The 26,813-nt window shown below is 42.2% G+C and overlaps 1 protein-coding gene across 7 annotated transcripts in view; it reads right to left on the reverse strand.

Moving 5' to 3' along the window:
* The window catches only part of UNC13B (unc-13 homolog B), a 221,948-nt gene that overhangs the window by 12,964 nt on the left and 182,171 nt on the right, over window positions 1-26,813 (reverse strand). For 4 of the 7 annotated variants that reach the window (XM_075740241.1, XM_075740240.1, XM_075740236.1 and 1 more), the window contains 8 exons: window positions 24,199-24,295; window positions 23,254-23,397; window positions 23,039-23,116; window positions 22,010-22,087; window positions 15,253-15,341; window positions 10,680-10,832; window positions 8,642-8,765; window positions 1,920-1,976 (listed from right to left, as the gene is read on the reverse strand). In XM_075740241.1, coding sequence (XP_075596356.1) covers window positions 1,920-1,976; window positions 8,642-8,765; window positions 10,680-10,832; window positions 15,253-15,341; window positions 22,010-22,087; window positions 23,039-23,116; window positions 23,254-23,397; window positions 24,199-24,295 — 820 coding nt within the window. The remainder of the gene's footprint in view (window positions 1-1,919; window positions 1,977-8,641; window positions 8,766-10,679; window positions 10,833-15,252; window positions 15,342-22,009; window positions 22,088-23,038; window positions 23,117-23,253; window positions 23,398-24,198; window positions 24,296-26,813) is intronic. The other 3 variants (XM_075740242.1, XM_075740239.1, XM_075740238.1) reach the window with 1 other exon arrangement.

Below are 26,813 nucleotides of genomic sequence, written 5' to 3' on the forward strand. Positions count from 1 at the left end.
CGTCGGTTCACACCATCTGTCAAACTAAAGGTCTCCAGAATTCAGGTAGCAGAGTGCTTTCACACTCCTGTACAGCTCCCCTGCCACATATAAAATCCCATGTACCTGGGCTGCTGTAGTCCTATAAGTGGATATGCAAATGAAGGCTTGAACACACACCCAGGCTTGCCTGATTTACATGACTGCATACATTTCTAAAAATGCAATCCAGAGTTACCAAAGTTAAGCTTTACAGTGACTGAACTGAAGACAGGCTGCTGCTGAGGGATGGACTTATCTGATGAATGGTAACAGGCAAAGCTTCTAACTCCTGGCAAAACGCACCTTGTGTATAGTTAAGAAATTCCACTAATGAGAAAATATGGAAGATGTAAAAGATAACAGTGAATGTCACTGACTATGCCCAAGAATGCAAGCAAGCACTGGAACTCACAGTTGTCTATGCACACAGTTGTCTTTGTGGCCTGGGAGGAGAAACAGAACAAATTCAGAGCTCTCCCTCTCTGATGCCAGGAGTACAGGTAGAGGGCAGGGATGTCTCCTCTTCCTCCCAGTGCTGGGTTCTTGCTGTTGTTTTTGAAAGGGGAAGGGGATACTCACAGGAAAAGGGGGTCACATTTGGAGGCTGATCCAGCTCCCACTCTCCCAAGCTGGATACAAAGCTCCTCTTTCCCAATTTGTCCCATGGATGTGACATGGAGCATTGTAAGCGCAGGAAACAGTGGAGGCAGTGCAATCCTCAGGAGCCACCACATCACTGGGGAGGACAGCCTGGCTGTAGGAGTGCACAGGGCCACCCCCCAGCACAAGCATCAGCTATTCCCCTGGGGAACCACACTTGAAGGTTTATGTTATGTCACTGTTAACTGCTATGTAACAGCCTCAAAATGCAGCTGGAAAAGTGTGTGCATCTCATGACACACCTGTGCGTCCAGATTACTTACTAGGATTGCTAATAAGCACTACCTTGAATGAATTGTGTACTGCCCTGGCTCATAAACATGTGTACGTAAAATGTGGCTGCTGGGCAAGGGAAACAGTTGTATAAAGACAGCTGTAATAAGCATGCAAGACAAAAATAAGATGATGGCAAAAGATGAACGCATTTTGAAATTGCCCTTTGCTGTGGGAAGATTTCCCTGATCGTGCTTCAAGACAGAGTTCACATTCAACTCCATCTTCCTTGCAGCACAATTTGTGCACTGTGACCCTTCAGATATAGACCTCCTCTTGCACAATACCTGTTTTGTAGCACAAGTCAAACTATGGCACAGTGCAATTTGCATGCTGTAAGGCGTCACTATTTTCATACCATTCTTGTCGTGACCAGTGAATTAATGCTTGATTGGCTTACGATGAGGCAGCGTGCACTTAGTAATGCTCATGTCATGCACTGTCACGTCATGCACTGTCAAAACACGTCAACATAGCCTTCATGCTAAATGCCAGCTTGCCTGTAAAGAGAGCCTACGCAGAAGGAATTTACAGACACAGGCTTTCTTCCATAAGCAACAGCTATTTTTGTAACAGTTCATATAATTCATTGATAGCTAGCACAATTATCTTTCCAACCAGTATCTCATTAACAGGATCACAAAAGGGACTCCCTTTTATGGGGATACAGAGGAACTGGCCAGATATTGAAATCTGTACTCTTTGAATTTTAAATTGATATACCAAACTGGTCACTGTATCTACAGAAGAAACTACTTTGATGATTAAACCCACAATAAAATTTAACGGTTAATTTAAACACAATAGTAATGTTACCAGAATGCATTTAAAAGCACATTTAATGCATTTAAAAGCATTTATCTACAACTGAATTAATCAACAAACCTCTGGAAGCACAAGACATGCTATGCGCTACTTCCATGCTTACAGACACAGATGTTAACACAAGCCGTGCAGAACAATACCTTCAACTTTGACAAGTGTCCAAGTTCCTTAGCAGCACTGAAAATCAGCTGTGTGCCCTATGATAGCAAGAAGTTAAAAAAGAAAGAAGGGGGAAAAAAGGATTATAAAAAGCTCTGCTTTTTTTTTTTTCCGTTAAGCAAGTCAAGTTTCAGTTCACAGCTAGAACTTTATATAACCACCCCAAGGCCAGTCACAACAACTTGACTTTGTGCCAGTTTATTACCTAGTATAAAACCTGGCATTTCCGTGGATACCACATCAAGAGCTATTTTGGAGCACAATGTTCTGCTAACCAGTTCACTCTTGCTTACAGCAGCCACCCATTAAAACAGGGTGTGCCTTCAAATCGATTGCACAGGCTAGGGGTGAAGGCAGCGCACTGGCTTTGTCTCAAAGTTCTCCTTTAGATTTCAAGTCTAAATACACATAAGACTGGCCAAAGCAAAAGATCACACAACTGATGACAATCTTTCTATAGAAGTAGAGCCCAGTCAGCAGGGTAGGGGTAAGCATGCATCAGATCAGAAACAAAACTCAATCTCAGCAGTTTTCAGGCGAGAGATCAGCAAACAAATTCCAGTGAATACTAAAGCATCACCTTGACATGTCAAAAGCTTGGCCAATAGCTCTTCTTCCCCCACTGTGGCTTACTGATGCTGCATGACCAATGAAGAACCAAAAAGAGAAGAGAAATCCCCATGATGGGAAGTCTTGGTTCAAGTCACTTACACTCTAGTGTAATGGATTTTTACATACTTTATCTGCAATGGTTAAAACAAAGATATTTTTCCTTTGCCCCACCACAGCATTTCTCTGTTGTGTAATATTCCTTTTGCCTGAGGAGTTAAGTCCAAAATTTAATGAGACAGTCAAAAGCAACCAAGACAACTCTCCAGTCTCTTTTCCCAGAGATGCTTTATGAGGTGTGTTGGAATTTATTTTCTTCCACTATGCTCCTTTTCATTCATCTAACCTTGCCTTTTTCTTTACAAATTTACAACTGCCTATTAGTCCACTTGGAATAAAACTCCAGCCTACCGAAATTCTGTGGAGCTGGAACTACCCCATACATGCATTTTACAAAGGAGACTCTGGGAGCTGGATTCTACTGCAAAGATCATTGCTGAAATAATTCTTTTTTTCTAGGATTAAAGTTAACATCAACCTCACTGATGGGTTCTCCTCAGCAAAAAAAGTGTCTTTATATCTGCTGCTAGAGGTAGCAGGTACCCTTTTACAGAAGTAAAACAGGCAAACCGATTACAGCTGTAACACTGGAAAGACTGAGACCCGCTCTAGGGAGACTGGACACTCTCTGCCCATTCAAACAGCACTCCAGAAGTGAATTTCTAGTTGAGATACTTTTTCTTCAGTTTTGCCAGATTTGGAAATTTCTTCAAGCTGAAAGACTTTGTGACCTGAAATCACAGACAACGTCTTGATTTGCTCTATCTGTAACCATCACCTAACCCACACTGTTCCTCAGCCTTTTATGTTTTTTGAATACAAATCAATACCTAATGAACATTACTGACTTCGTATCTAAACATAAGCTCTTGAGAATTGATTAAATTCACAACCTGGGGGGGTGGAGGTGAAAGAAAGCGCAGGCAAGGACAACGCATCCATAAATGAAAGCTTCTGAAATGAGATTAGGAGCGTCACTTGCTGCCAGTATCTAATGTGCTGTGTTACAGTACAGCTCTCTAAACTGAAAGAGTACAAAATTCTCTGTATTTCCAGCAAGGGAGGTTGAACATGGCTGCACACCAGCAGCAACACAGAGATTTCTCTGTGTGCCACACCAAATAATCCACAAAAGCACACAGCTTCAGCCAGTGCCCTGGTACCCAACAGATGCACCTGCTGTTCTGTATGACTGGTCATAAACATGCCTGTTGACCAAGCAGAAAAAAAAACCCAACATTTTTATAACCTGAATTTTGAAACAGTTAAGTGAGCAGTCTCAAAACACACAAATATTAACAAGGGCATGTAGTGACAGGACAAGGGGTAATAGCCCTAAGCTTAAGAAGGGCAGATTTAGATTAGATATGAGGAAGCAATTCTTTACTGTTGGAGTGGTGAGGCACTGGCACAGGTTGCCCAGAGAAGCTGTGGATGCCCCATCCCTGGAAGTGTTCAAGACTTCCAGGCTGGACGGGGCTTTGGGCAACCTGGTCTAGTGGAGGGTGTCCCTGCCCATGGCAGGGGGGGTGGAACTAGATGATCTTTGAGGTCCCTTCCAACCCAAACCATTCTGTGATTCTATGATTTCTTGATCCAACATTTTCAACCTTCATTAGACACTTTTTTTTTTAATAAATATACATTTGAATAACAACATTAACTAGCCTAGGCACATAGTCTCCCTGCCGCAGGCTTCTAAGGAGGTCAGGTCAGTAACACTGAGCAACACCCAGCGATTAGATACGCTTCGAGGGACAAAGCTGCTCACATAACTACTCCTCAGTTCTTGCCCGCTAAGAAAATTCTCATCAATCAGTGCCAATCTCTGTCAATGTGTCTGCGAGGAGAAGTTATTTTACTGTTACACTGAGTTTGTCATCAATGCTGGTAATATCTAACGAAAATCTGGACAGCTCCTTCCTCCACCAAATGGCATTCTTGTAAACAAGATGCTACACCTCCTCAAAAAAGTTATTTATTCATGGAAAACATATCACAAAGCTTTACAGACAGTACTTTTTCCAGGTGCACTTCTAGGGAATAAAAACAAATAAACTTAATATCAGGTAGTTTTGAGAATAGCTGCTCACAATAGAATTGATTAAAACATCAAGGATGAGAGATGAGGAAAAAATTAAGTCCTTATGAATTGTTTCTGCCTAGCTCGGTGGCAAAAATAGCTGGAAAGGGGACAGACCTTAGAGCTGGTTTTCCTGGTTCTTCCCATGAAATTAGTTTTACCTTCCTACACTTTTTGGAAACAGGAGACACATCTATAGTCCACAACACAAAGATGGTAAATTCCTTGTTAATGGTCTTACTGTGGGTCTTTTTTTCCCCTCAGTGAAAGCATTCTGAGAACGATCATCAGCTGACTCAAGTCTAAGTGCTAGAACCCAACAGAACTGCACTGATTTATATCCCCAAAGGCTCAAACTCTCACAGCTTAACTGTCCTATTGCTCAGTTGGCAAAGTTAGGAAACAAAAGCCTACTGCAAGTCTTTTGAATTGCAGTCCTTTTTTGGAAAACGTATTATTGCTCAGGCTTATTTTTCTCAGACATACCAGTGCAAGGAAGTTTTATCTGGCATTGTACATTCCTTTGCCAGATTTTTTTAATTCCTACATTCAATAACAATGAAATCTGATCATTTAAGTTCATTTTAAAAACTTCATCATCAGGCAATGTTTGCTACGACCCATCAAAAATTAGCCTATTTTTTAGTTGTTGTGGTGTATTAAACACTGAGGAAATAAGCTGAAAAGTGGGGATGAAAAAGGGACAATAATTATTGTTGGTACAGAGATCTGGGCACATGTGCAGTTCACAGACCCTCATTTCACTCAAGACTAAGAAAGCTTTTCTCCTCAACACAGCCTTGGAATTTTTCATTTCTAGCTAGCACAAGGGAGAGGATTCATTTAAACTAACACAAGTTAAGAAAGGCTTCAGAAAACCTCTTAAAGCCACATGCTTCTCCACCACAGAATAGCTCTGGAGCAGTGCTGCTTGCAGATGAGCCTGAAGAACAGCCAGTTTGGAAGTTATATGTAAAATCTGTCTGCAGCTTAAGGAAAATTTTGTTCTTATCCTAGACCTTGTTCTCATTTAGTGAAGAGAAGTCTAACAAGTAGAAAAAAGCACAGCAGGAGCAAGCACAAAGGGAGCCTCACGTGAATGGCTGCAGCACGGCTTGTGAAATAAAGGAGAGGCTCCAGAGGAATCATCTGTGTGTAAATTAAGCAACTCTTCATTGACCTGACTAGTCACTGATGGCATGCTGTAGTTTTGTCCTAAGCAGTGAGGGAGAAAGAAATTTATAACTAATCCATAATATGCCCAAGTGTTGTGCACTGAACCCCAAAATAAGGATTCTCAGAGAGCTGTGTTTGCATATCCACCCATCCAAGACAGAGATTGTTTAATTAAATGTTGATCTTTACTTAAAACTTAGTGAGGTGTGAACCGCTCATTGAGTTACTGGAGATCATGTTGCTACTGATCTCACAACCCATGAGCAGCCAATGCTCAGAGAGATAGAAGCCAGTCATCTAAGTCATTAAAGCAGCTCAGGTCGTCAGAGTGGGAGGCTGTAAAACTGCCCTGTCCCCACAGCATCCTTCATGGGCAGGAGCCGACTGCTTTCTCACCTGAGCCCCACCCCACACAAAATTTTCCAAAAGCAGCAGAGAATTGAAGAGCAGAGCTTAGATTTTCTTCCCTGTGTATACAGTCCGAGCTAATTTAAGTGGAATAGATCAGTCTGGAGAATAAGAGGGATTAAGCACTGTGCAGTGACAGGGTCATGGAAGCAACAAGTGAGACACCTTGCAGCACGTTGAGAACCTCCTACCCAAGTATGTTTTCCATGACCACCATCAAAAACAGTTTTGGACCTCTAGCAAGTTTACAGAAAGGAGAGAAAATATTGCATACAAGGGACTCTTTTTTTACTACGCATAGCAACTACTTCTTATGAGGTGCAGAGGAGTTTTAGGAGGGAAACCCTCATCCAGTGGTCCTTCAAATGCACAGAGGTAGCACTAGGGCTTTCTGTTGCTGCGGGCAGGGAGGACAATGAGTTACAGTGCCTGGGGCTATTTCTGAGTCTCATGTGCTTTAAGAGAAAGCAAAGTTAGAGAAGAGGTGCACGGCAGAGAAGCAGAACAGCAAACAGAAAGTACTCCTTCTGCCCACGCTACCAACCCTGAGTTTTGCCTTGCCTTTCCTTGTCAGCCTTCACTACTATGATGATGAAAATCTGGTGGTGACAGAATAAATCACTATGTCCCAGGGGACAGTGGAAGCAGCTCTCTGCGCCTGTAGCCCATCTAGCCTCGCCACAGGTTCCCTGCTCAAGGACAGCAGAGAAGTCCATTTTAAAATTCTATTGTTCACAGCTGCGCTTCTGAAACAGCAATTCTTATCCAGTTTGGACTAGTTTAGCCTCCTCGCTATGATACAACTGATTAGAGAGCTAAAAATCCAGCTATGAACATTTTGCATTATCTCAGAAAACTGAAGATGCGCTTCATTACACAAAAAGAGCTTCTCAATTTGAAACTGAAGTGATGGCAACAAGAAACTCTTTGTAAAACAGACTCAAAGTGGCTTATAGCAACATCCCACAGGTTGGAAGAATTGGCTGATCACAGTTATTGCCTTCTTCATGATACAAGCACTGAATCACTCTCCTACTCCAGCTTTAAAATTCAAAACTAGCAAGTATAAAGCTCAAGCAGCTCCTCCCTGGTTCTCTCTGAGGCCCTTGATCTCACTGCTTCAGTTCTGAAGGGGTCATGCTAATGCTGCTCTTACATTATGATTTTAGCACCTGTCCCCAAAGACTCCTTTTTAAAGCAATTCAACGAAGAGAAAGAAATTTCATCCTCTTAAATGTAGATTTTTTTTCCTCTTTATAAATTAAAAAGGCAAGCAGAAATGATTACTCCAAATCTGAGCTCAGAGCAAGCAGTCTTTACTAAATTTACACCTCAGGCTAATTTTATGCTTAGTAGGTATGACAGCACACTGCATCTCAGCAGTTTTGTTTGAAGTTGTCATCACCAAGGCCAGAGGCAAAGGCCTTCCCTCTCAGAGCAAGAAACACCTACTGCAAGAGGCAGGTTTGCTTCACTTCTCTAGACACTGCAACCCACAAAGTCTACTTAAAATATGTAGGCAACTGAACAGTGAAAACCACTATTGTTCTACCCACTACTGGGGAAAAAAAAAATTAGCCACAGACCACAAGTTTACTCTAGCACAGAGATGAAAAGAAGTTCTGGATCATCTCCAAATAAGGAGGTTATCCAAACTTCACACTGCCTCCAGCTGAGGCATGTGTGACTGGCATTTAATCAGTTTCCGTGGTTTCTCAAAACTGAGGAAGAGGTTAATCTTCCATTGTTAAGAACATCACTACATTCATGACACACATTCATCCAGCACATCCACACAGCTGAACAATTATATAAAAGGCTGCCTTTCAAGGCAAATTATCTGGACATGCTTCCAGCTCCCCAACATCAGAGACACAGAAATCATGCCAGCCTATACTGATGGGGGATAAAATGGGGGGCGGTTTCATTAAAAAGCAAGCCCAAATTAACCACATCTATACAGAGAGACACCTGACTAATAGATGACAATAATTAGACAAAAGTGATACCACTGTTGATCTAACGCCATGAAGTCAACACTAACTGCCCAGTAATCCCACATACACAGAACTCTTTAAAGGATTGCAAATCCCTAATTGATGAGATTTGATATACTTGATGGCAACTCCTTTTGGATCATGGACTTTGATTTTTTTTCTTCCTAGAGTGTGCTCTGTATCTTGCAGCGGTACTATAAATAGAGCTGCTCTTTTACTTTACTAGGTTACAGACATACTTTTTCCATCCTCGAGCAGGCTACATGCAGATAAATTTACCTGGACAGATGACTCATTAGGTCAAGGAGGAGAGTTACACAGGCAATGGCAACACTTTCTGCTACGAGTCAGGAAGGAGAAAATGCTTTACCGTATGGTCTGTAAGAGGAGGCAGCACAATCAACTTCTCCATGGTATTCATTACCACCCTCCAGAGCTCTTTCAGCACCCTTTTCAACACTGTCTTTTCACACACAGTCGCAAACAGTGTCAGGCTGCAGGGAGAAAGCAAGAACCGAGTAAGTTCAAAGAATGCAATTTGCAAGGAAGAAGATGTGTATGGGAGAATCTGTGCCCCATCCAGAGCAGTTTGTCGTAACAGTTGCTTTAAGGGTCAAATCTTCCCTTTTCATAAAGTACAGCCTGTCTTCACCCTTAGAGGTCTAGCACTAGAGATGTTTGACCAAAATGAATTATTGACATTTCTGATCTCAATAATTTCTATTTATTGACCTGGGGATTACAGAAGCTTCTCATTAAGTTATAGTGGTTGGGAAAAGTCCAAATAACAGAAGGTATCATTGAACTGGTTCCCTTTATGAAGATACTTCCTGATGTATCGGGTTTACAGAGTATATAGGAAAATATTACAAATATAGAGTAATAGGTTTTAAACTTTAAGGGGTTATTATAATGATTTTTGTTGAATACCCAAATTAATACTTCCCAGACTGTTATGCAGAAGTTCCTGCACAGCTTCTGACAGCTGCTGAAGTCTCTAAATATTCCACCTCAATAACCACCTCGAAGCATTTCTTAAGACTCCTCTGTATTTTGTTGCAATTGCATTCACCACCAATCACCTGCCTTATGTTTACTCCCATTTACATAAGAAAGTACTGCTTTATCTCCCTATTTATTCCTTCTTTATTATTGTACAGGCTACCAAAAAAGGCCAAGAAATGTTAGATTCTTCAAAATGATTGCTGGACTGATCACACTGGGAGAGTCACAAAGCAGGAACTCTGCAGCCAGCAGCAGTGCACAGGCGATAGCTGACTCTTCTACATTGTGTAACATCTTCTCCCAGATTTCCCTTCTTCCCATAGCTGGTTAGACAGTAAATGAACAAAACTGAACAGGGACAAGATTGATGTGGGTAGGATGCAGGAAGTATTGAAAAAGACTCTCATTCTGCAAAGGAGGAAGGAAAATAATCCAGGCTTGGATAATCATAATTGAATTGACTTGCTCCACAGCTGGATGAAAAGCCCGTAGCATACCAAGTTCCCAGTGATACAAAGGAAGGTCGCTTCTCAAGATTCGTGAAGGCATGCATGTGAAATGCCCAAATGAGAGGGCTCCTAGATGTAGCGACTGCTAGAGAGTCACTTACTACATGGTGGCCCAAAGGAAAAGTGGGACAATCAATACAAAGAGCAACAAAAGAAACTGTATTTTAAACTTGTAAAGCTTTTTATCCTTGCAACATTTATTATGACAATTGCTGGCCACCTCTTTCAAAATAAAGAACTGCTGTGTATCAGCAAGAAGTTTAACTTCTACAATGATTAAAAACTATTTTTCTTTGTAGATCAAGGCTTGGCTGATGAGAATTATGTGCAGTTAGCCACAAGTCCCATAAAAGTGAATTACACTGCATGGTGTTAATGGCAGCAGTTAATTAAAGCAATGGATCAAGCTTACATACATCACCTAGTTCAGAAGCTTATTTTCTAGTCAGAACAGCACCAGGTATGATTACAACATATATGCTTAACATGACTGGGATACTAAGTAGTATATGTATTCAAGTACGTAAGTGTGGTTTGCCATACATTTGCTAATTGGCTACAGTACAATTTGTATAGGGAAAAAAACGTAGCTAGTAAATTTAGAATTTCAGTCTTTCCCACTACCTGATCAGCAGCGTGTTTTGCTGATTGCTACAACTGCCAGAGGGAGAAAGGAGAACTGAGAGTGTGCTCTGGCACTGAATGAGGGCTGAAGAGGTCATCCATGGCTTGAGTGAGGGGCAGATACGGGAAGAAAAGCCATTAATTCTTCCTGAAAATTCACAGGCTGGACATCTCAAGAACAATCCAAGAACATGAATCTATTTTTCCTTCCCCATCCTGTTCCCAATCTGATGCACTGTATGTGTAACATATATTTGAACACTTGCTTACTTTCCATCCAGGAAATCCATCAATGGTCTCAGGACATTATCTGCATCTTGTGCAACCGTGTTTCTGGCATTAGCAGCAACATTTCCAGTCCCTTTCACTTGGCAGAGGATATCAGACATTTGCTTGATGCACTCATCAATACGAGTCTGAAAGCTGAATAGATACAAGAGCGCCAAAACCAAGATTATCAGTGTCAGAGATATCAGCTCTAGTACATAAGGTAAAATAAAGCAAGTCCATAAACCATGCACTCCATTACACACTCTTCCTCCCCAAGACTTGCTGCTCATGTCCTTACTGTATTTGTTACCAAGAGGCATGCTATCCAGTTCCTTATGCCCATCATCCGCTGACAACCTACCACCTCTGAACACAAGACATCCCATTTGAGAGGAGTTTGTTCATTCAGCTTGCGAAAAAAAATGATCCTTTCCTGATTTCAAGAAAAAACGTTATTTTTGCTCAAAGCACCCTGCTGTATCTTTGCTTTCTACACTGGGTGTTAAACCATAGAGATTGGGACATAGCAAGGAGCAATGGCACAATGCACACACAACTCCGAGCACCCAGGAGTCCATCGGCAGTAATACGATTATGACCCACCACAGGCTAAGTCTTTAAAATAACAGAGACAGCCTGAGGGCAGGCTGAAACCATCCCACTGCCATACAGTCCATGCTATATCTAAGTGTCAAAATGGGATGTGGGGCTCAGCTGTGAAACAAGCAGTGTCATTGTAATGAAGTGACATGCAAGCTATTAAAGCACAGTTAGTGTTCCATCTCTTACTGCTGAAAGGAGGTTCAAAATGAAATAATACAGTGGTTAAAAATGATGAGTAGATCAGCAGAGCTGTCAACATATCAATTTAGTGAATAAAGGAAAATGCTTTGACATTTAAAAGAACAGTTACTAACAACAGGCATTACAAATGACATTTAGCTATCTACTAATGGCACAGAGGTTTGAAACCAGGAAGCAAAGTCAGTGCTAGGAGCTAGGGTAAAGATTTAAAAGCAGTAACACAGGTTTGGAAGTCACCTTTATATCTGCATAGATGGCCTGAACTTCTGCTGTGTGAGTTACCTAGGACATCTGTGGGTTGGGTGCCAGCATACAACCCCTCTGCCCTGTGGCTTGCACCTTCCTTCTCCATGCCGCCACCTCTTTCCTTTCCTGCACTGCCACCCCCAGCCTCACCCTCCCTCTTGTCACTTCTAACCTGCCTCTCAATGGAGCAATTCTAGAGAGCAATTCCAAAGCTCTTTCGCCACGCAGCCTCTGCTTCCACGTTCCCCATTGCTAGCAGAGTGGCTTGCAGCAGTCAGTTGTGGCTACGACGACAGCTTAACCATAGGCATAAGTCACATCAAATACAACAGTACCAAGAATTTACTGTACTGCTGACAGTCTCTGTTCTGTGACAGGCTAATCTCACCTCACAGTTCTCCCAAATACTGCATCAATTGCAGGACCCTGCTTCAAGATGTTGTAAACCCACAGCCAGTGGATGAAAAATAACAGAATCCCTTAAAAGATAAAAATTAATGAGGCAAAATTGTCACCGATTATGAAAAATGGTAGATGAGTTACTGTGACAACAGGTTCACCTGAAAGTGAAGCTTGTGCAGATGTACAGCTTAACAGGAGCCCTTGGCAGCAGCAAGTTAAGAGACAACCTCACCTATGCTGTCAGACAGGGCCTTCTGCTCCCTAATTCCCACAGGAATGCCCTCCCTCATTCCTACAGCCTCTGAGAACAAACCAGCAGCCAGCCTTGCATGAAGTATAAACCCTTTCAAGGCTCCTTTTCTCTATGATACCCTTTAAAGTCTGAAACTGTGGAGTTGAAGATCCTTAGGGCAGCGGGGAGGGTGCGCAGCAAGCTCACTACCCTGGACTTCAGGAGAGGAGACTTTGACCTCTTCAGGGATTTGCTTGCTAGAACACCATGGGACAAAGCCTGGGAGGGAAGAGGGGCCCAAGATAGCTGGTTGGTATTCAAGGGTCACCTCCTCCAAGCTCAGGAGCGATGCCCCCAACAAAGAGGAAGTCAGGCACAAATGCCCGGAGGTCTGCATGGATGAACAAGGAGCTCCTGGACAAAGTCAAACACAAAAAGGAAGCCTACAGAGGGTGGAAGCAAGGGCAGGTAGCCTAGGAGGAATACAGAGAAACTGTCTGAGCAGCCAGGGATCAGGTTAGGAAAGCCAAAGCCCTGATAGAATTAAATCTGGCCAGGGACATTGAGGACAACAAGAAAATCTTCTATAGGCTGAGGTAGTCAACGACTTTTTTGCCTCAGTCTTCACCAGCAGGTGCTCAAGCCACACCGCCCGAGTCAGAGAAGGCAAAGGCAGGGACTGGGAGAATGATGAACAGCCCACTGCAGGAGAAGATCAGATTCAAGAATATCTAAAGAACCTGAAGTTGCACAAGTCCATGGGACATAATAAGATGCATCTGTGGGTCCAGAGGGAACTGGCAGATGAAGTGGTGATTCTCCCCCTCAACTCCGCTCTCACGAGATCCCAACTGGAGTACTGTCCTCAGCTCTGGGGCCCCCAACATAAGGAGGACATGGACCTGTTGGACTGAGTCCAGAGGATAGCCATGAACATGATCAGAGGGCTGGAGCACCTCTCCTATGAGGACAGGCTGAGAGAGTTGGGGTTGTTCAGCCTGGAGAAGAGAAGGCTCCAGGGAGACCTTATTGCAGCCTTCCAGTACCTGAAGGGGCCTACAGGAAAGCTGGAGAGGGACTGTTCATCAGGGAGTGTAGTGACAGGACAAGGGGTAATGGGTTTAAGCTGAAGGAGGGTCGATTTAGATTAGATGTTAGAAAGAAATGCTTGACTGTTAGAATGGTGAGGCACTGGAACAGGTTGCCCAGAGAGGTTGTGGATGCCCCATCCCTGGAAGTGTTCCAGGCCAGGCTGGATGGGGCTTTGGGCAACCTGGTCTAGTGGAGGGTGTCCCTGCCCATGGCAGGGGGGTTGGAACTAGATGAGCTTTGAGGTCCTTTCCAACCCAAACCATTCTGTGATTCTATGAAAGCAGAAAATCCTTCTGTGTCCAGACACAATCCTCACTACAAAGGCAGTGAGGCTCTCCAGATGTGTGCTGCTTTCCCAGCAGGCACAATGGTCTCACATAGATGAAAAAAAGTTAAGATCTGCAGTGCCAGGTATGCACTGTGTTCTTGAAGCAGCTGTTTACAGACTCAGCAGAGAATATTGTGGATATCTGTCTTACCTCCCACATTTATATACTTCAGAAAATCCCACTTATACAGTAAACTGCTCTGAGTAAAAAGAGTAAAAGCTCTGCTTTTCATGCCCTATTACTGTTAAGGAATGAGCGAAGCATCTGAGCTGTCTGACTGGCTAAATCTCTTGCTGGCACATCTCTCTAAAACACTCCCTGGTATGTATGCTGATACTGAATAATCTCTTTAAATCATATTTGCAAATGTCAAAATTGTACCCAATTGTCTTGTAACAGTGACACCATGGAGACAGGTTTCAGATAACAAAATTCATACGCTAATTATGATTCCTCACTTACCCTCCATCTAATTATGAACCTTATCGATTCAATTCAGTTACAGTTTGAATCTCTCTGTTTCTTGCTTACTGGCAATGGGAACTCCTTCCTCACTTATCTCCCCGCTTAACTCTGTGTGCTGAAATCCAAATAGTCCCTGACAAATCCCACCATGATTTTTTGGTCAGAAGTACTGCAAATCTGTAGACTGTAGGAGGCCAAGTTGGCAAAATTTGCTTTATTCCCCTTGCCCATGTTTTAGCTATACTACAGTTCATGTTTGCATTAATCTTGTTATAAAGCACAACATGAAATCAATGATGTTTATCATGAGAGGTGGTTGTTTTTGAAGACCAGTTGGGAACCCTGAATTTCTAAATTTTGCTTAATTGATACTTTTTGTGGTTCATTACAAAATTACTATGAAGTTAGGCACATTTTTATCCTCAGGTAAATGGTAACATGATTTGCAATAAAACTTAATTGCCATCAATTACTCTGGCAATACTTTAAAGAGCTCCTCCCCTTGAAACATTAGAAAATACCATTCACTGCAACATTAGAACAAGTCAATCTCAAATTCTAAACCTGTTTCCTTCTTATTCCAATATTCATTTAACAATCAGAAATCAGTCAGCTGTTTCATACATTTAGAGCAGAATGTTTAAACAAGAATGTTCTTCATAAATGCTAAGCTGAAAACTGCTTTCTGAGCAATAAAGGAGCAGGCAATTCTGTTCCTGACAAGCACTACTTACAGAAAAAAAATCACTCTATGTATTTCAAATACATTTCACAGTTGAGAGATCTCCATGTTACATTTCTAAGCAGAGCAATACAGAAAAGAAAGACTTTTAAAACATTTCTCACTTCTTTAGATGGTCTCCGTATTGAAAGACCATGAATTTACGACAAAAAGAAAACTATAATGCAGTTGACACAACTTTCTTTTCTCTTCTTAACCTGACTGAATGAGATTAGACAAATGAAAGGAACACTTGAAGGACAATGACCTGGTTATACTCACCTGTTACCAAACACAGCACTCAGCTCATCCAAAACATTGTTCAGCTTCACCTGGAGCTCTTTGAGATGGTCACTTGCTTCTGCATCCAACTGCGGATGAAAGAAGAGCACTTAGCTTGAACCCAGAGGGCATTCTGCTGTTCTTCACCGTGCTCTTGCTCACTGTTGAGGCCACTCTTAATAAGCAGGTGAACCACTGGACTCTGCCAGCTAGGATGCCCTCCTCCACTGCCTGCTGCTGTTAAAGAAGCTGTGAAATTATCAACAGACACTTGCCCAAACAGCAGCCAGTGGTTTCCCCAGGCTCCAATACCCTTCCTGATATGTGTAGAGTTGAGAAAGAAAGTGAATGTGAACTCCCTGTAGCCAACAGAGTAAGCAGGCTGAGAAATAATCAAGCACTGTGCATTTCCTTGGGCTCATGGGTCATTTCACCATTTTAAGTCTCGAAGGAGACAGGGCTTTTCAGACTGGATGTGATTTTCTTGTGCATTTCTCTTGAAAGATGCTATTTCACCTTCCACACTGTTGTCAGTATTCAAAGTGAAGATTGACCCAGCCACTGCTCTCAGAAGACTGGACCCCAGCTATTTTGAAAATCTGGCCACAGTACCATGGCAGGAACTGTTGTGCACTGATCACTCTTGGAAAGCATGATCTCGGACTTGGGTATTGAGCACAAATAGCTCTACTCTCACACAGAGCTAGATAGCTTTTTTGTATATAACTGTTCAGAGGAGACTTCACAAAACAAACACAAAAAAAAGTGCCCCAAGCACCGCATGGACGCTGCTGACACCTTGGCACATGCTGTAAGAAAGTGCTTGCTCCATTATTATCAGCCCAAAGCCATCTGTTTTTACATTCAACAGTGCCCTGTATTCCAGCTGTAGTCATCCCTCCAGCCTTAAAGAGCCACTTCTGAGCAACTTACCTGTGTGTATACATAACTACACCCGTGGAATGCTTTGGGATCACCTATTCTTAAAAAGTGACTTGTATAACAGATTTGCCTTTGTATGCAGGCAGGCAAGCTGCTTGTAAGACAAAAACCTTCCAGAAATGTTTGTGTTTTGCATTCAGAGCTTCAGCCCTTGCCTCTAAGGCAGAGTATCTATTTACAAATGTAATGAGCCAGATGCCAGTACAGTGAGTGGTTAAAAATCGGTTTAGATTTTTACAGTATATCCATGCATGCAGCTATACTGGATTTGAACATGACAGGAGTTCCCACTTCTATATTCAGTGCTGAAGCCCTCTTCATATTCCTCAGCATCTGTCAGAGAAAGCCAAGCCGCAGGGGATTTGGAATCTGATCCGTTCATTTTCCTGTTGTAAGCTGGCATGGAAAACTGACTCTATTAGGCATTTGAACTGGTGCTAATGAAACTCCTGGATCAGAATTTTTAAAATAATTTAAAAAAACCCCAAATCAACAAGCAAATTATGATTACTTAAGCCTTATAACTTTAGGCACTGCTAGCTCTGATTATTTTTCCTTTATTAAAGTGAATTTATATTCCTATTACCTTTATAACTCCCTTGTTCTATGAAGGCAGAAGGAAGCTAATGTCATGCCCATCAGCAGTCATTCTAGCCAAACTTGTAGGTAACAAAACAAACCCAGCATGTGTTGTTGGTGGTTTGTCTTGCCCTTACACTAATTCTTCCCTCCTTCTACTGTGTGAAGGCGCAATGAGTCACAGGCTGGCTAGTTTCCTACCTAGAATTAATGGCACTGAACAGTTCTCTGATTCTGGCCATTTCTGGTAGATTTGAGGCACGACCATTTCATGATTCATCAAACCATTTCAAGTAACTGCTTGTCCAGTTGGAAAAAAAAAAAAAAGCAGAAAAATTTGGCACAGGGTATCTATTCCTCACTATTTACTTCTACTACTTTATAAGCTACCAGATGCCTGTGTTACAGGTCTACAGGATGTTCGAGGTCAGGATCAGCAACTTTCTGCCCTGGTTCATGAATCATGCAATTAATGCCTTCTTTTACTGTGAAGTGACATGGAGAGCTCGCCAACTACCTCTAAGCTTCTCCTTGCTATTGCACTTCTTGACTGCAAACCCATTTTCTTGGAAGCAGAAGAAAGGTTGATTGCCAGCCCCGTACTGCAAGAAGGGACAGGTGGAGCAATGCTTTGCCAAGGGGATGAGCTCCATTATCTGTGGCAAGGAACTCTCCTCCAGAACATCAGGTCACAGCTCTCTGGGTGCAACTGGCCAGACTTGCCCAGATTTAACTTTGACATGCCCAGCATCACACTCAGGAAGCCAAACCCTGGTGACAAGAACTCTGGTTCATTATCCACCTCTGTCATCATACAAAAGCTGTTTCTTCTGAGGAACTCCTACTATGGAAGGAGGAGTCCACATATTACGTTACTGTTCATTAATGCTAAGGTATTGGAACACTTTGATTTGAAAGCAAATTTCAGGGAATTACCTGACTGTGATTTAATTCCATTAGGAAGACACTGGTATGTTTCACACATATAAATTACGTATCACTTACAGAGTCCCTGTAGCATGTGGTACAACTGCAAACTATTCTTTGCCAATATGGTGAAGCACTGATAACAGTGCTCAAATGAAACTGTGTACGTTTTGCTGCTCCTGCTCAGCCAATGAATTCTAAGCACATCAGCTATCACTGATAGCAGGAAATGCTACTTGGACTGCATGATAAATCTGGCTGGTAAAGCAGAAAGCAATGTTAGGGAGTTGGGTCACTGTCATATGTCAGAGATGATTCAGAGGAAGAAAGCTAATGGAAAGTTCAACATGGGACAGTACCCACAGCAAGGTAGCTTCTGATCTCTGAGCAAGTGCTCCAATTCCAGTGGCAATAATGGCTGATGCGGCCATAGTTCCGTGGTTGAGACTAAATGTGCAGCAGATAGCTAGAGAATTTTGCCCTGCTACCCTATTTTAGCTTTATAAAAGTCACAGAGCTTATATGGCTCCAGCTTGAAGCTGCTGATTTTTGTTCTGCCTCCCTGCACTAGCCCCTGGGAACTCCTCTCTGCAGACGTGACTGTGGGGCGGAAGGTCCACAGATCCAACCTCCCTTTAGGGACTCACTTGCACTGAATTTTTGTGCATCTCCCCATTTTCCTACAGGACTCAAGAGTAAGCAACCTGGAACACTGAATCCAAACAACAGCTGCTAGCTTCTCAAATACAAGGGTGGCCTTAGCTATGGCACGTGGGATGCTAAAGAGGAGCAACCAGTAGATACTGCAAATCCTTTGAGAACATTCCTAGCGAGTCTCAGCTGGGTCTAAGCTGTCCTGCAATTTGTTATTCAGGTGGCTAAGTTAGTATTTAAAATGTGGGCTAACCCTGGCTGAGCATTAAGAGAGTTTCCTGAAGCATTAACTGTACAGATTAGCTTAAAACCGAAGGCATGAAAATTGTATGATGACAATCTGCTTCTACTCAGCAGCTAATTCTTCGGGTTCCCTAGGCAGTGCTTGTCTCTGATACTCACCCCACATGCTTGACTTTGGGGGAAAAAAAAGTGCAGAAAGATTTTAAACTAGGCTTCCACAGCACATCTAGACTCCAGCAGTGGGCAATGCAGTACAGCACTTTTTAATTTCAGTGCCATGAGTTCATAAATCATGAAAAGCTAAGCAAAATAATGGAGTCCCAAGCAAAATGAGAAAGGCTTATTCTGGTGTCAGGGACAGTGCACAGAGCAGGCTGAAGTGTGCAGGAAAATTGCAGAGGTGGGTAGAAAATGCATGTCATATTAGGTTTTATTAAATAATGTATGAACAATTAAATAAAAGGGGCCATGTTCAAACAAATGCTACCAATGAATCTACATAGCCCACTTTAGAACAGAGCTAAATTACAATCTCCATTTTGTGGGTGTACTGGAGATGATTCAGAAGAATCAAAGGTTTCAAAAAGTATTCATGTACTCAATTTCTGTCCAGGACTCACCCCAATTCCACAGTTCATTTTGCTTTTAATGCAACCTGCCAGTCCATAAATGGTGCCTTTCCAAAACATGCTTCAGGAATGAATGTCTGAGAATACTGCTGAGCCACAGTGAAGCTGTTTTGATCCTCTGAGATCAATGCAGCTCAGAAGGGAAATAAAAGTATTAACTATAAATCCTAAAAATCATTTAAGATACTTCTTTCTGTATGTGTGTATATATATGTGTGTGCATATATATAAATATGCCTTGAGATCTGAAGCACAGACTCAAGAGAATCCCTCCACACAATGCTCTCTAAAGCTCTGCTGCTATCTTTATTGTTTCCGACTAGTAACGTTCACAGACCACATGATGTCGACATATTAAACCCAGAGATGCTAGGCAATTTTTGCCCTATTTTATGCCTTCTGAGTACTATAGTTGGAAAAAAAAAAAAAAGAAGTGGGGCCAAAGGTACCGTTCCTCATTGGGGGGGAAAAAAAAAGTAAAGGAAGGCACTATATCAAGTAGCCTAATCTCAAGAAATAGTATTAGGCAAGCACTTCTGTTCCATGTTATGCCATTACACTGCAGGGTCACTGTGAGTAGCCCTGTCCCTTCGTTTCTCTTGCTGCAAGAGGGAATTGAGTGATGTGGATTTCCATAGGAGCATATCTCGCACCCACTGGCGAAGAGCACGAGGTAGCACAGGATTTCAAAGCTTTCTGGAGTTGTGCAGTGCTACAGTTGTGGATGGAGATGGATCTATGAATCAGAAGCAGAAGAAGCCACAAGTACACAGTAACTGAAACCAATCCCCAAGTTCTGGCTTCACACATGGTATTTCTAACATATCTGCCACAGGAACAATGAATATTTGGTTCCTAGTTCTCAGTATCTTTGAGAACACAAAAAGGTGAGCAGTTCAAGATGACTAGGACATAGAACTATGCTACTTTCTTATTCCCCCAAGGAAGCAGTTCCTTTTTGGGTAAAGAAGTCAGGACAATGCTTACATTTGTTCAAGCTACTGTGTGATGTATAGATGAACATAAATCAAATCTGTCACAGAAAGTAAGAACTGCTGTTTCTGAAGGAGAGAATAAAACCCATACTGTCTTTCCAGCAGCACGTTTGTCTACATGTTCTATTTTCCAAGCTGTTGTCTCACCAGTTGTTACTCACTAGCCAGGTTCAATCTACATCAGAATAAAGGGCTACTCAAACTAGGACAAGACCTTGTTTACTCTAGCAAAACAGAGGACCTGGCAGGTTTCAAGTCAAGAAGCAAAGTACTACATAGTCACCAAGAGGGAAACCCCTGGGGATAGCAAATAATGCAGGCACCTAACACAACACAATTTATTTCTGGTGATCAGTGGCAGCCTAATGAAGTGGACAAGCAGCATTTGAAAAGAAAAGACAAAAAAAAACCCCTTCCAAAACCCAGCTTCTAGAATGTTTGTTTCGTTTCTTCCTATGTGTTTTATTGCTCACAGGGTTGCTCTGGGTTCCTCTCCCTCTTTTTTCTTTTGATTCCACAGTGTAGGGCAAATAGTGGCTCGATCACCTCTGTTCTACTTTACCTATACTCCTGAGGAAGGTTTTAAAGGGCAGAATGCAGAAAAGAGGTCTAGGCTAGGAAAAGTAGCTGACAGTCTTAGTAAATACTTTTTTTTTCCCCCTATTTAACACACTGTCAGGTGGTATTTTCAATTTGCAGATGGTGTTTTCAATCTGAAATATAGGGAAACCCTACTTCATGGCCACAACTATTGAAAAAAATAGCAAATTGATTCCTTAAGGGAAATTAAGTGCACATGGATTAAAACTTTACAAACCACTAAGAAACATTTCATTACAAGTTTATTTCTTTCTGAAAAAAAGAGCACTTAGCTACCACTGGTATTACAGCTGGGAGCATATAATTCTAGTTCTTGACATAGGGCTTAGAAATTACAGTCATTGAGACCACATGCGAAAGAATGACAGTAGTTTTCCTTGCCTCATGGGGTAAATCTATTTGTTGAGATTTTTGCCACTTCATAGAATTCTGCCACTGAGCACAAGAAAGATTTGAAACAGCAATACAGGCAAAAACTGAGCTGCCCATCAGCAAAGCTGACTTTTCTCTTGGCATATAGGTCATAGCACAGGCTCTACCACAACACAACCAACGAGAATGCACTTAGGCTTTGAAAATAATTTTTTCCTAACATCATCATCAGCAGGCTTTTCTTCATCTTCCTGAATCTTGAAAAGCAATGCAAAAAGAAGAGGAAAAAAAAGATACACAGATTATATCAGAACAGAAACAGTGATCTGGGGGAGGAAAATCTTATATCTGTAAAAATGGCCATCTCAGAACAAAGAACAAAAACTGAGATATTTATATTCATGGACACATCTGAATGTCCAACAAAGCATGAGTATGGAACTCTTATTTGCGTGTCTGCAATATACTAGATATTGGATATTTAGTGCCAAAAGTAGTCTCACATTTATATGCCACATAAAATGATTTGATGTCAATAGTTCTCAGATCTATCTGTCTTCAGAACTGTGAAGCCACCAGCCATGCCCACATCCAGCCCACGTGAGCTTTCTTCCTCCATGCTATTTGATGCTTCAAAATATTCGCTCCTAAGAATGACAAATTTCATTGAAAAGTCTTCAGGCATGGCTGTCGCCTTACACTTATTATGTCACCGGGCTCTCCTTATGACTGCAGTCTGCAAGAACTAGTATGATGCAAGTAATCTAGTAATAGTGCAGCTGGAATGAGTAATACTCAGTCTCTTAGTGCTCTTACCTCTTTACCACCCATGGCTTCAAACATCTTCTCTAGCTGCACCCTCAGCTGTTGGATGTTATTCATCAGGATGCAGGGCTGAAGGAACAAAAGTGGGTGCCTGTTACTGCTCAGGATGCCAACACATTTTCACCAATGGTACAGTCTGTGCCTCAGCACCCTTCCCCAAGTACCATCAGATCTCAGAGTCCAATAGGAGATAGGGCATGCACAGATTTCAGCACTCAAACCTAAAAAAAAGATGAGTCATTTTTTCTCCACCTTGAAATGGGATGGCCAGTTCCAGAAACCTCAGATCAGGGAGATCTCTGATGCCGTATGTTCCGCCTCAGCTTTATCACAGAGAACAAGCTGATAAGAAATCAGTGTCAGGGCAAGGCCCAACTCTCTGCAGCTCCTGCCATGCACTGTAAGTGTCCAAGCTATGTCACCTTCAGCCTGCTAATGCTCCAATGTACTGCTGTGAAAGGTGTACATCCTAGATCACAAGGGGAACTGCCAGTCAAAGCTGTGTTCAGAGACACATCTGGGTCCTGCCAGGCCAAGCTTAGGAGCAACAGTCAGGGGCAGCGTGAGCAATAGACTCTTCCTTCTGCAGTTACATCCCCAGTACAGGTGCCAGAGATAGCAAAACTGACCAAGAGAATTTTACTTAATTCAGAATTAAACAGCAAGGTAATTAGGTGGAGGCAACAGTAAACCAAAAGTGCTGCTGAGTATCAGATTTACAGAGCAACTTGTGCCCATGCTTTAGGGTTTTTTTTTAAATCACTTCTGTGACACACAACCCAGACAAGCAGAGTGGAAGTTAATTTCAGGAGCCCCCAAGCTCTGCAGAGCACTGTCAGGACCCAGTTTTATTTTATGGCCAAGACAGAATTCAATCCACAAAAGTGTAGGAATGATGACAAAAACCAATACTGAAAATATTTACACCACCAACATGGTCAGGTGCAATGCAAGAAACTTGTTTTTATGAGGACAATTATGTGATTCCTCAGGGCAGAAGAGAAACTCAGCATGACTCACCAGTTTCTCCTTGGAACAGTAAGACTGGAAGCTCTTGGAGACGATGTCAGCATACTGCATCAATACCTTCCCAATAGTCTGCAAAGACAAGATGTGAGCACTGTTTACTTGTCTTGTATCACTCCAGGAGAACTTCAAGCAATAAAATAAAAAGCCACGATACTGTTTTGCATCCCACTAAGGGAAGATAAACAGTAAGATGTTGAGGGTGTTACCTTAGCGAACCTCCTATTATAATGAGCAACAATCATCGGGTCTGGGCACTCCAGCTTCTTAATGATCTCAAAACTCTGGTTGAGCTGGGTGAAGACGTCCACTACTGAGCAAGAGAACAGAGCATGCTCGGACGTTTGCTGGAACTAAAACAGAAGTACAGTGAGTAATTTTAAAATGGAAAGATCTGAAATACAAACATTTCATGGGTGTCTCCATCATCTGCCGTGTTGGAGACAGGACAACTTTACCAAAACCTACATCTTCCACAGAATTAGTCAAAAGGTCTCCAAAAGGCACAGAGGAGCTAAATAGCCAATTCTGTTGTGTTATACATTTACTGTCCTTTACCAACTATGACATGACAAGCACCAAGGAAATGCAATATAATGCTGAGACCCTTAATGAAATGCACAGCCTGCCTGTCAGTTAAAGGGTTAAAGAGAATGAAGAGGGTTTAGATTTTTCTTAAAATTAAGACATTAAAGAGAATGCTTACATTAGCATCATAGGCTACAGTGCCAACAGTCACTGAACAAATGGGAAAGCTTTTGCTCTCCATCTGGAATACTCAGCAAATTAAGAGTAAGATTACTCTGTCAGTGGATTAAGGTCACATTCTCACTGCATGACTAAGTACATTCAAAACACCTTATATTTCAGATACATCTCACAAACACAGAGAGATGACAGAGCACCAAGCTACTGGCTGACAGATTAACAGCAGCAGAGCAGAACAGACATAAATGAATGATATGCACCTTGCTATTAAACAACTCTGTGACCTGTAGAGAAAAGTCCTAAAATAAATGAGTTTCCCAGTTGTTTAGCAAGTGAAAAGGGCTGCATCCTCTGTTTGTATGACTGCTGAATTTACAGTGTTGTTGTTCAGTTGTGGGCACTGAAGGATGCCACGCCAAGTCCTCCACTCAGAGTGACCTACGTACCCCATCTTTTTTATCTCTCTCCAGAGCACCGTGCAGGAATTCTAAGGAAACATCTTCATTTTCATCCAGCCACTGCATCACAAACTGCTCAAACCACCTGCAGGAGGGACAGGAAAGACAGCAAGTTAAAGCAAGAAACAGGGCACCCCTTGTGAAAACTCCCCACGGTTAGATTTCTGAATGCTGTTATCTGTGCATGCAGCCAAAGTTTCCAAAAATACTAGTACCTGAACGCAAGCTATCAGTGAGCAGGGGCTGTACCATCATTTGGTCTGGACAAGCAGGACACAGCCCAGCCCAGCCTCTGCAGATTGTTGGTCCTGTGCTGGTTTTGCCCTTCTCCCCTTTTTTTTCCCTCTTTCTTTGTATCTTCCTCTTTTTCCCCCTTGAGCACCACCTCTAACTGTGCATCATCTCAGAGCACTTTGTCTTTTCTTCTCCTTTCCCCCCATGTGCCAGATAGGTCAAAGGAGACCCCCAATACCACTGTCTCTACATGCTAAGAGAGAGTGTCTTGCTGTTCATTTGGGACTACCATCTTTCACATGAGAGCTGCAAATGAGTATAAGGGGAGGAAAAGCAGCACCTGTTTTCCAGGGCCCTTCAGCTACTTTATCTGCAGACACAGACATACTTCTGCAGTGCCAGAAGGGAGAATCAAGGCTAAAAGTTTTCTCCACTGTAGCTCTGCTCTCCCTTTCCCCAAGCGTTCTCTAGAATACCCTCCCATTTCTTTGGACTGCTGATCTCACTGTGACGATGCCTGAGTACGATTAACTTCTGGTGATATCATGGCACATCTGCTGGGGTTTGCAGGAAGCTGGCCAGCCCTGTAAGCAGCTCTTCATTGTTTTCTTTTAAAGAATCACAAACTTAGTTCATGTTAAGTGCTGGACCAACAGCCTTGGAGCATGGTCAAATTCCTAAAACAGGCAGGTCCTGGAAGCAGGACAGCAAAGTTTGTCTCTCTTCCTCCTTCTCACTTTGGAGGATAAGCTAAATGGTAGAGCAGAACCCAAGAAGCTGCTGAAACAGCCACTGCTGTATCTCAGGGAGATGCCTTACATTAGGCAGTATCTGGAGATATCTCCTGTGCTGAACTAAAGGCTTCTACACAACCCCACCTTGGCCAAATAGGCAAGGTGAGAAACAGCTTCAGTGACTGGATCTTACAGCTGGTCATCCCTCTGTTCTCTGCTCTGTGGGACATACCCACGTAATACAAAAGCGGGGTGGGTATGCGTGTCTGTGTTTAAGCAACAACATAGCACTTACAGCTTTATTTAAATGTCTGTTTAGGATTTGTGAGTGCAAGTGCCAACATATCACAGCTGAAGCAAATCTTAATTTCAAATATTACTAAACAGCATTCACAAATAAGGGAAAAATGTGTCCATGTGTGATTTCAGTCCATACAAAAGATTACTGTATGAGCTTCACAGAGTACAGCCTCCTCTAAACAGGCAACTGCGTTCATAGAGATTGTGCTAATTATGGGCTGAGTTTGCAAAGAACATGAAAGCATGTGCCAGACATGAGAGGGAGATCAAGAGCAAATTCACAGAGCATACTAGGTAGCCTTAAATACTCTCTAAACTTTGAAATAGAAAGCACATCAATGCTAATATTGGAAATTGTAACTGACACAGTGTTAAATGCCAACATCAACCTGTCTATGCAGCCCTATTTAATATAGACAGCAGTAGTAGAACATTATCACAGACATATGGACTTCCTGCCTTCTGGAAAAATTCCTTTTCAATGGCATTCCAGGCTCCTAAAAGTCAGCATATTTGGGAGTTTGCTGCAAGTTTCTTGAGCTTTCAACATTTGTTTTAAATTACAATAGTGTGTTTTAAAGCTACAGTTCTATCCTTAGATGATAACTCAGGCAGTTTACAAGAAAGCAACTACACATCTTCCACCTCTTCCAGAGTTTCCAGGCTGCAAGTTGCTGACTGCTTCGCATGTCGTAGGTCCATGTACAGTGAGGATTACCTGTTTGTGCCAGAAGCCACAATTTTCACTCTGAGAAGTAGAACAACTTCTTGATTATCATTCATCCTTAGTTATTGCCTCATATCCATACAAAAGGGCCTTTCACTGTTGAGAACAGTCATTGCTCGTTTTTATGGCTACCCTATGTTGATATACAAAATCAAGTGCATAGGTATTTTACTGTCTTACCAAATTGTCTAAATAAAAGTGGCAAGAAAAAAGGTAGTGCTGAGTGGGGAATAGGGGTGGTGTGTTTGTTCTCCCTCCCATTAAAAAAAGGTTTACCTCCAGAAAGAGGTTTAAGATGAATATTCAAGTGCAAAGTGAATCACTTAGGTCAGGTCAGGAAATTCTGTAACTACATTTCCAAAGTCAGCCTCAACTTTGTCTTTTACTGGCTGGCAGGAAAACACAAGAGATACAAATAATCTATAAATACTTCCAAGTCCCTGAGCACATTCAGGACCAAAACATGCTTTGAGCTGTAACACAAACCTAGAGTTATCTTAGGCCAAATACCCCTTACAGTCTTTTACTATCAGGTCTTGGGCTGCTGAGCAAGTGGGGGAGAACTCTGGGGACTACAAAGGCAACAGAGCCAAAATGATATTCAAAAT

This window comes from Balearica regulorum, chromosome Z, assembly GCF_011004875.1.
Source record: "Balearica regulorum gibbericeps isolate bBalReg1 chromosome Z, bBalReg1.pri, whole genome shotgun sequence".
In the NCBI taxonomy this organism is placed as follows: Eukaryota; Metazoa; Chordata; class Aves; order Gruiformes; family Gruidae; genus Balearica; species Balearica regulorum.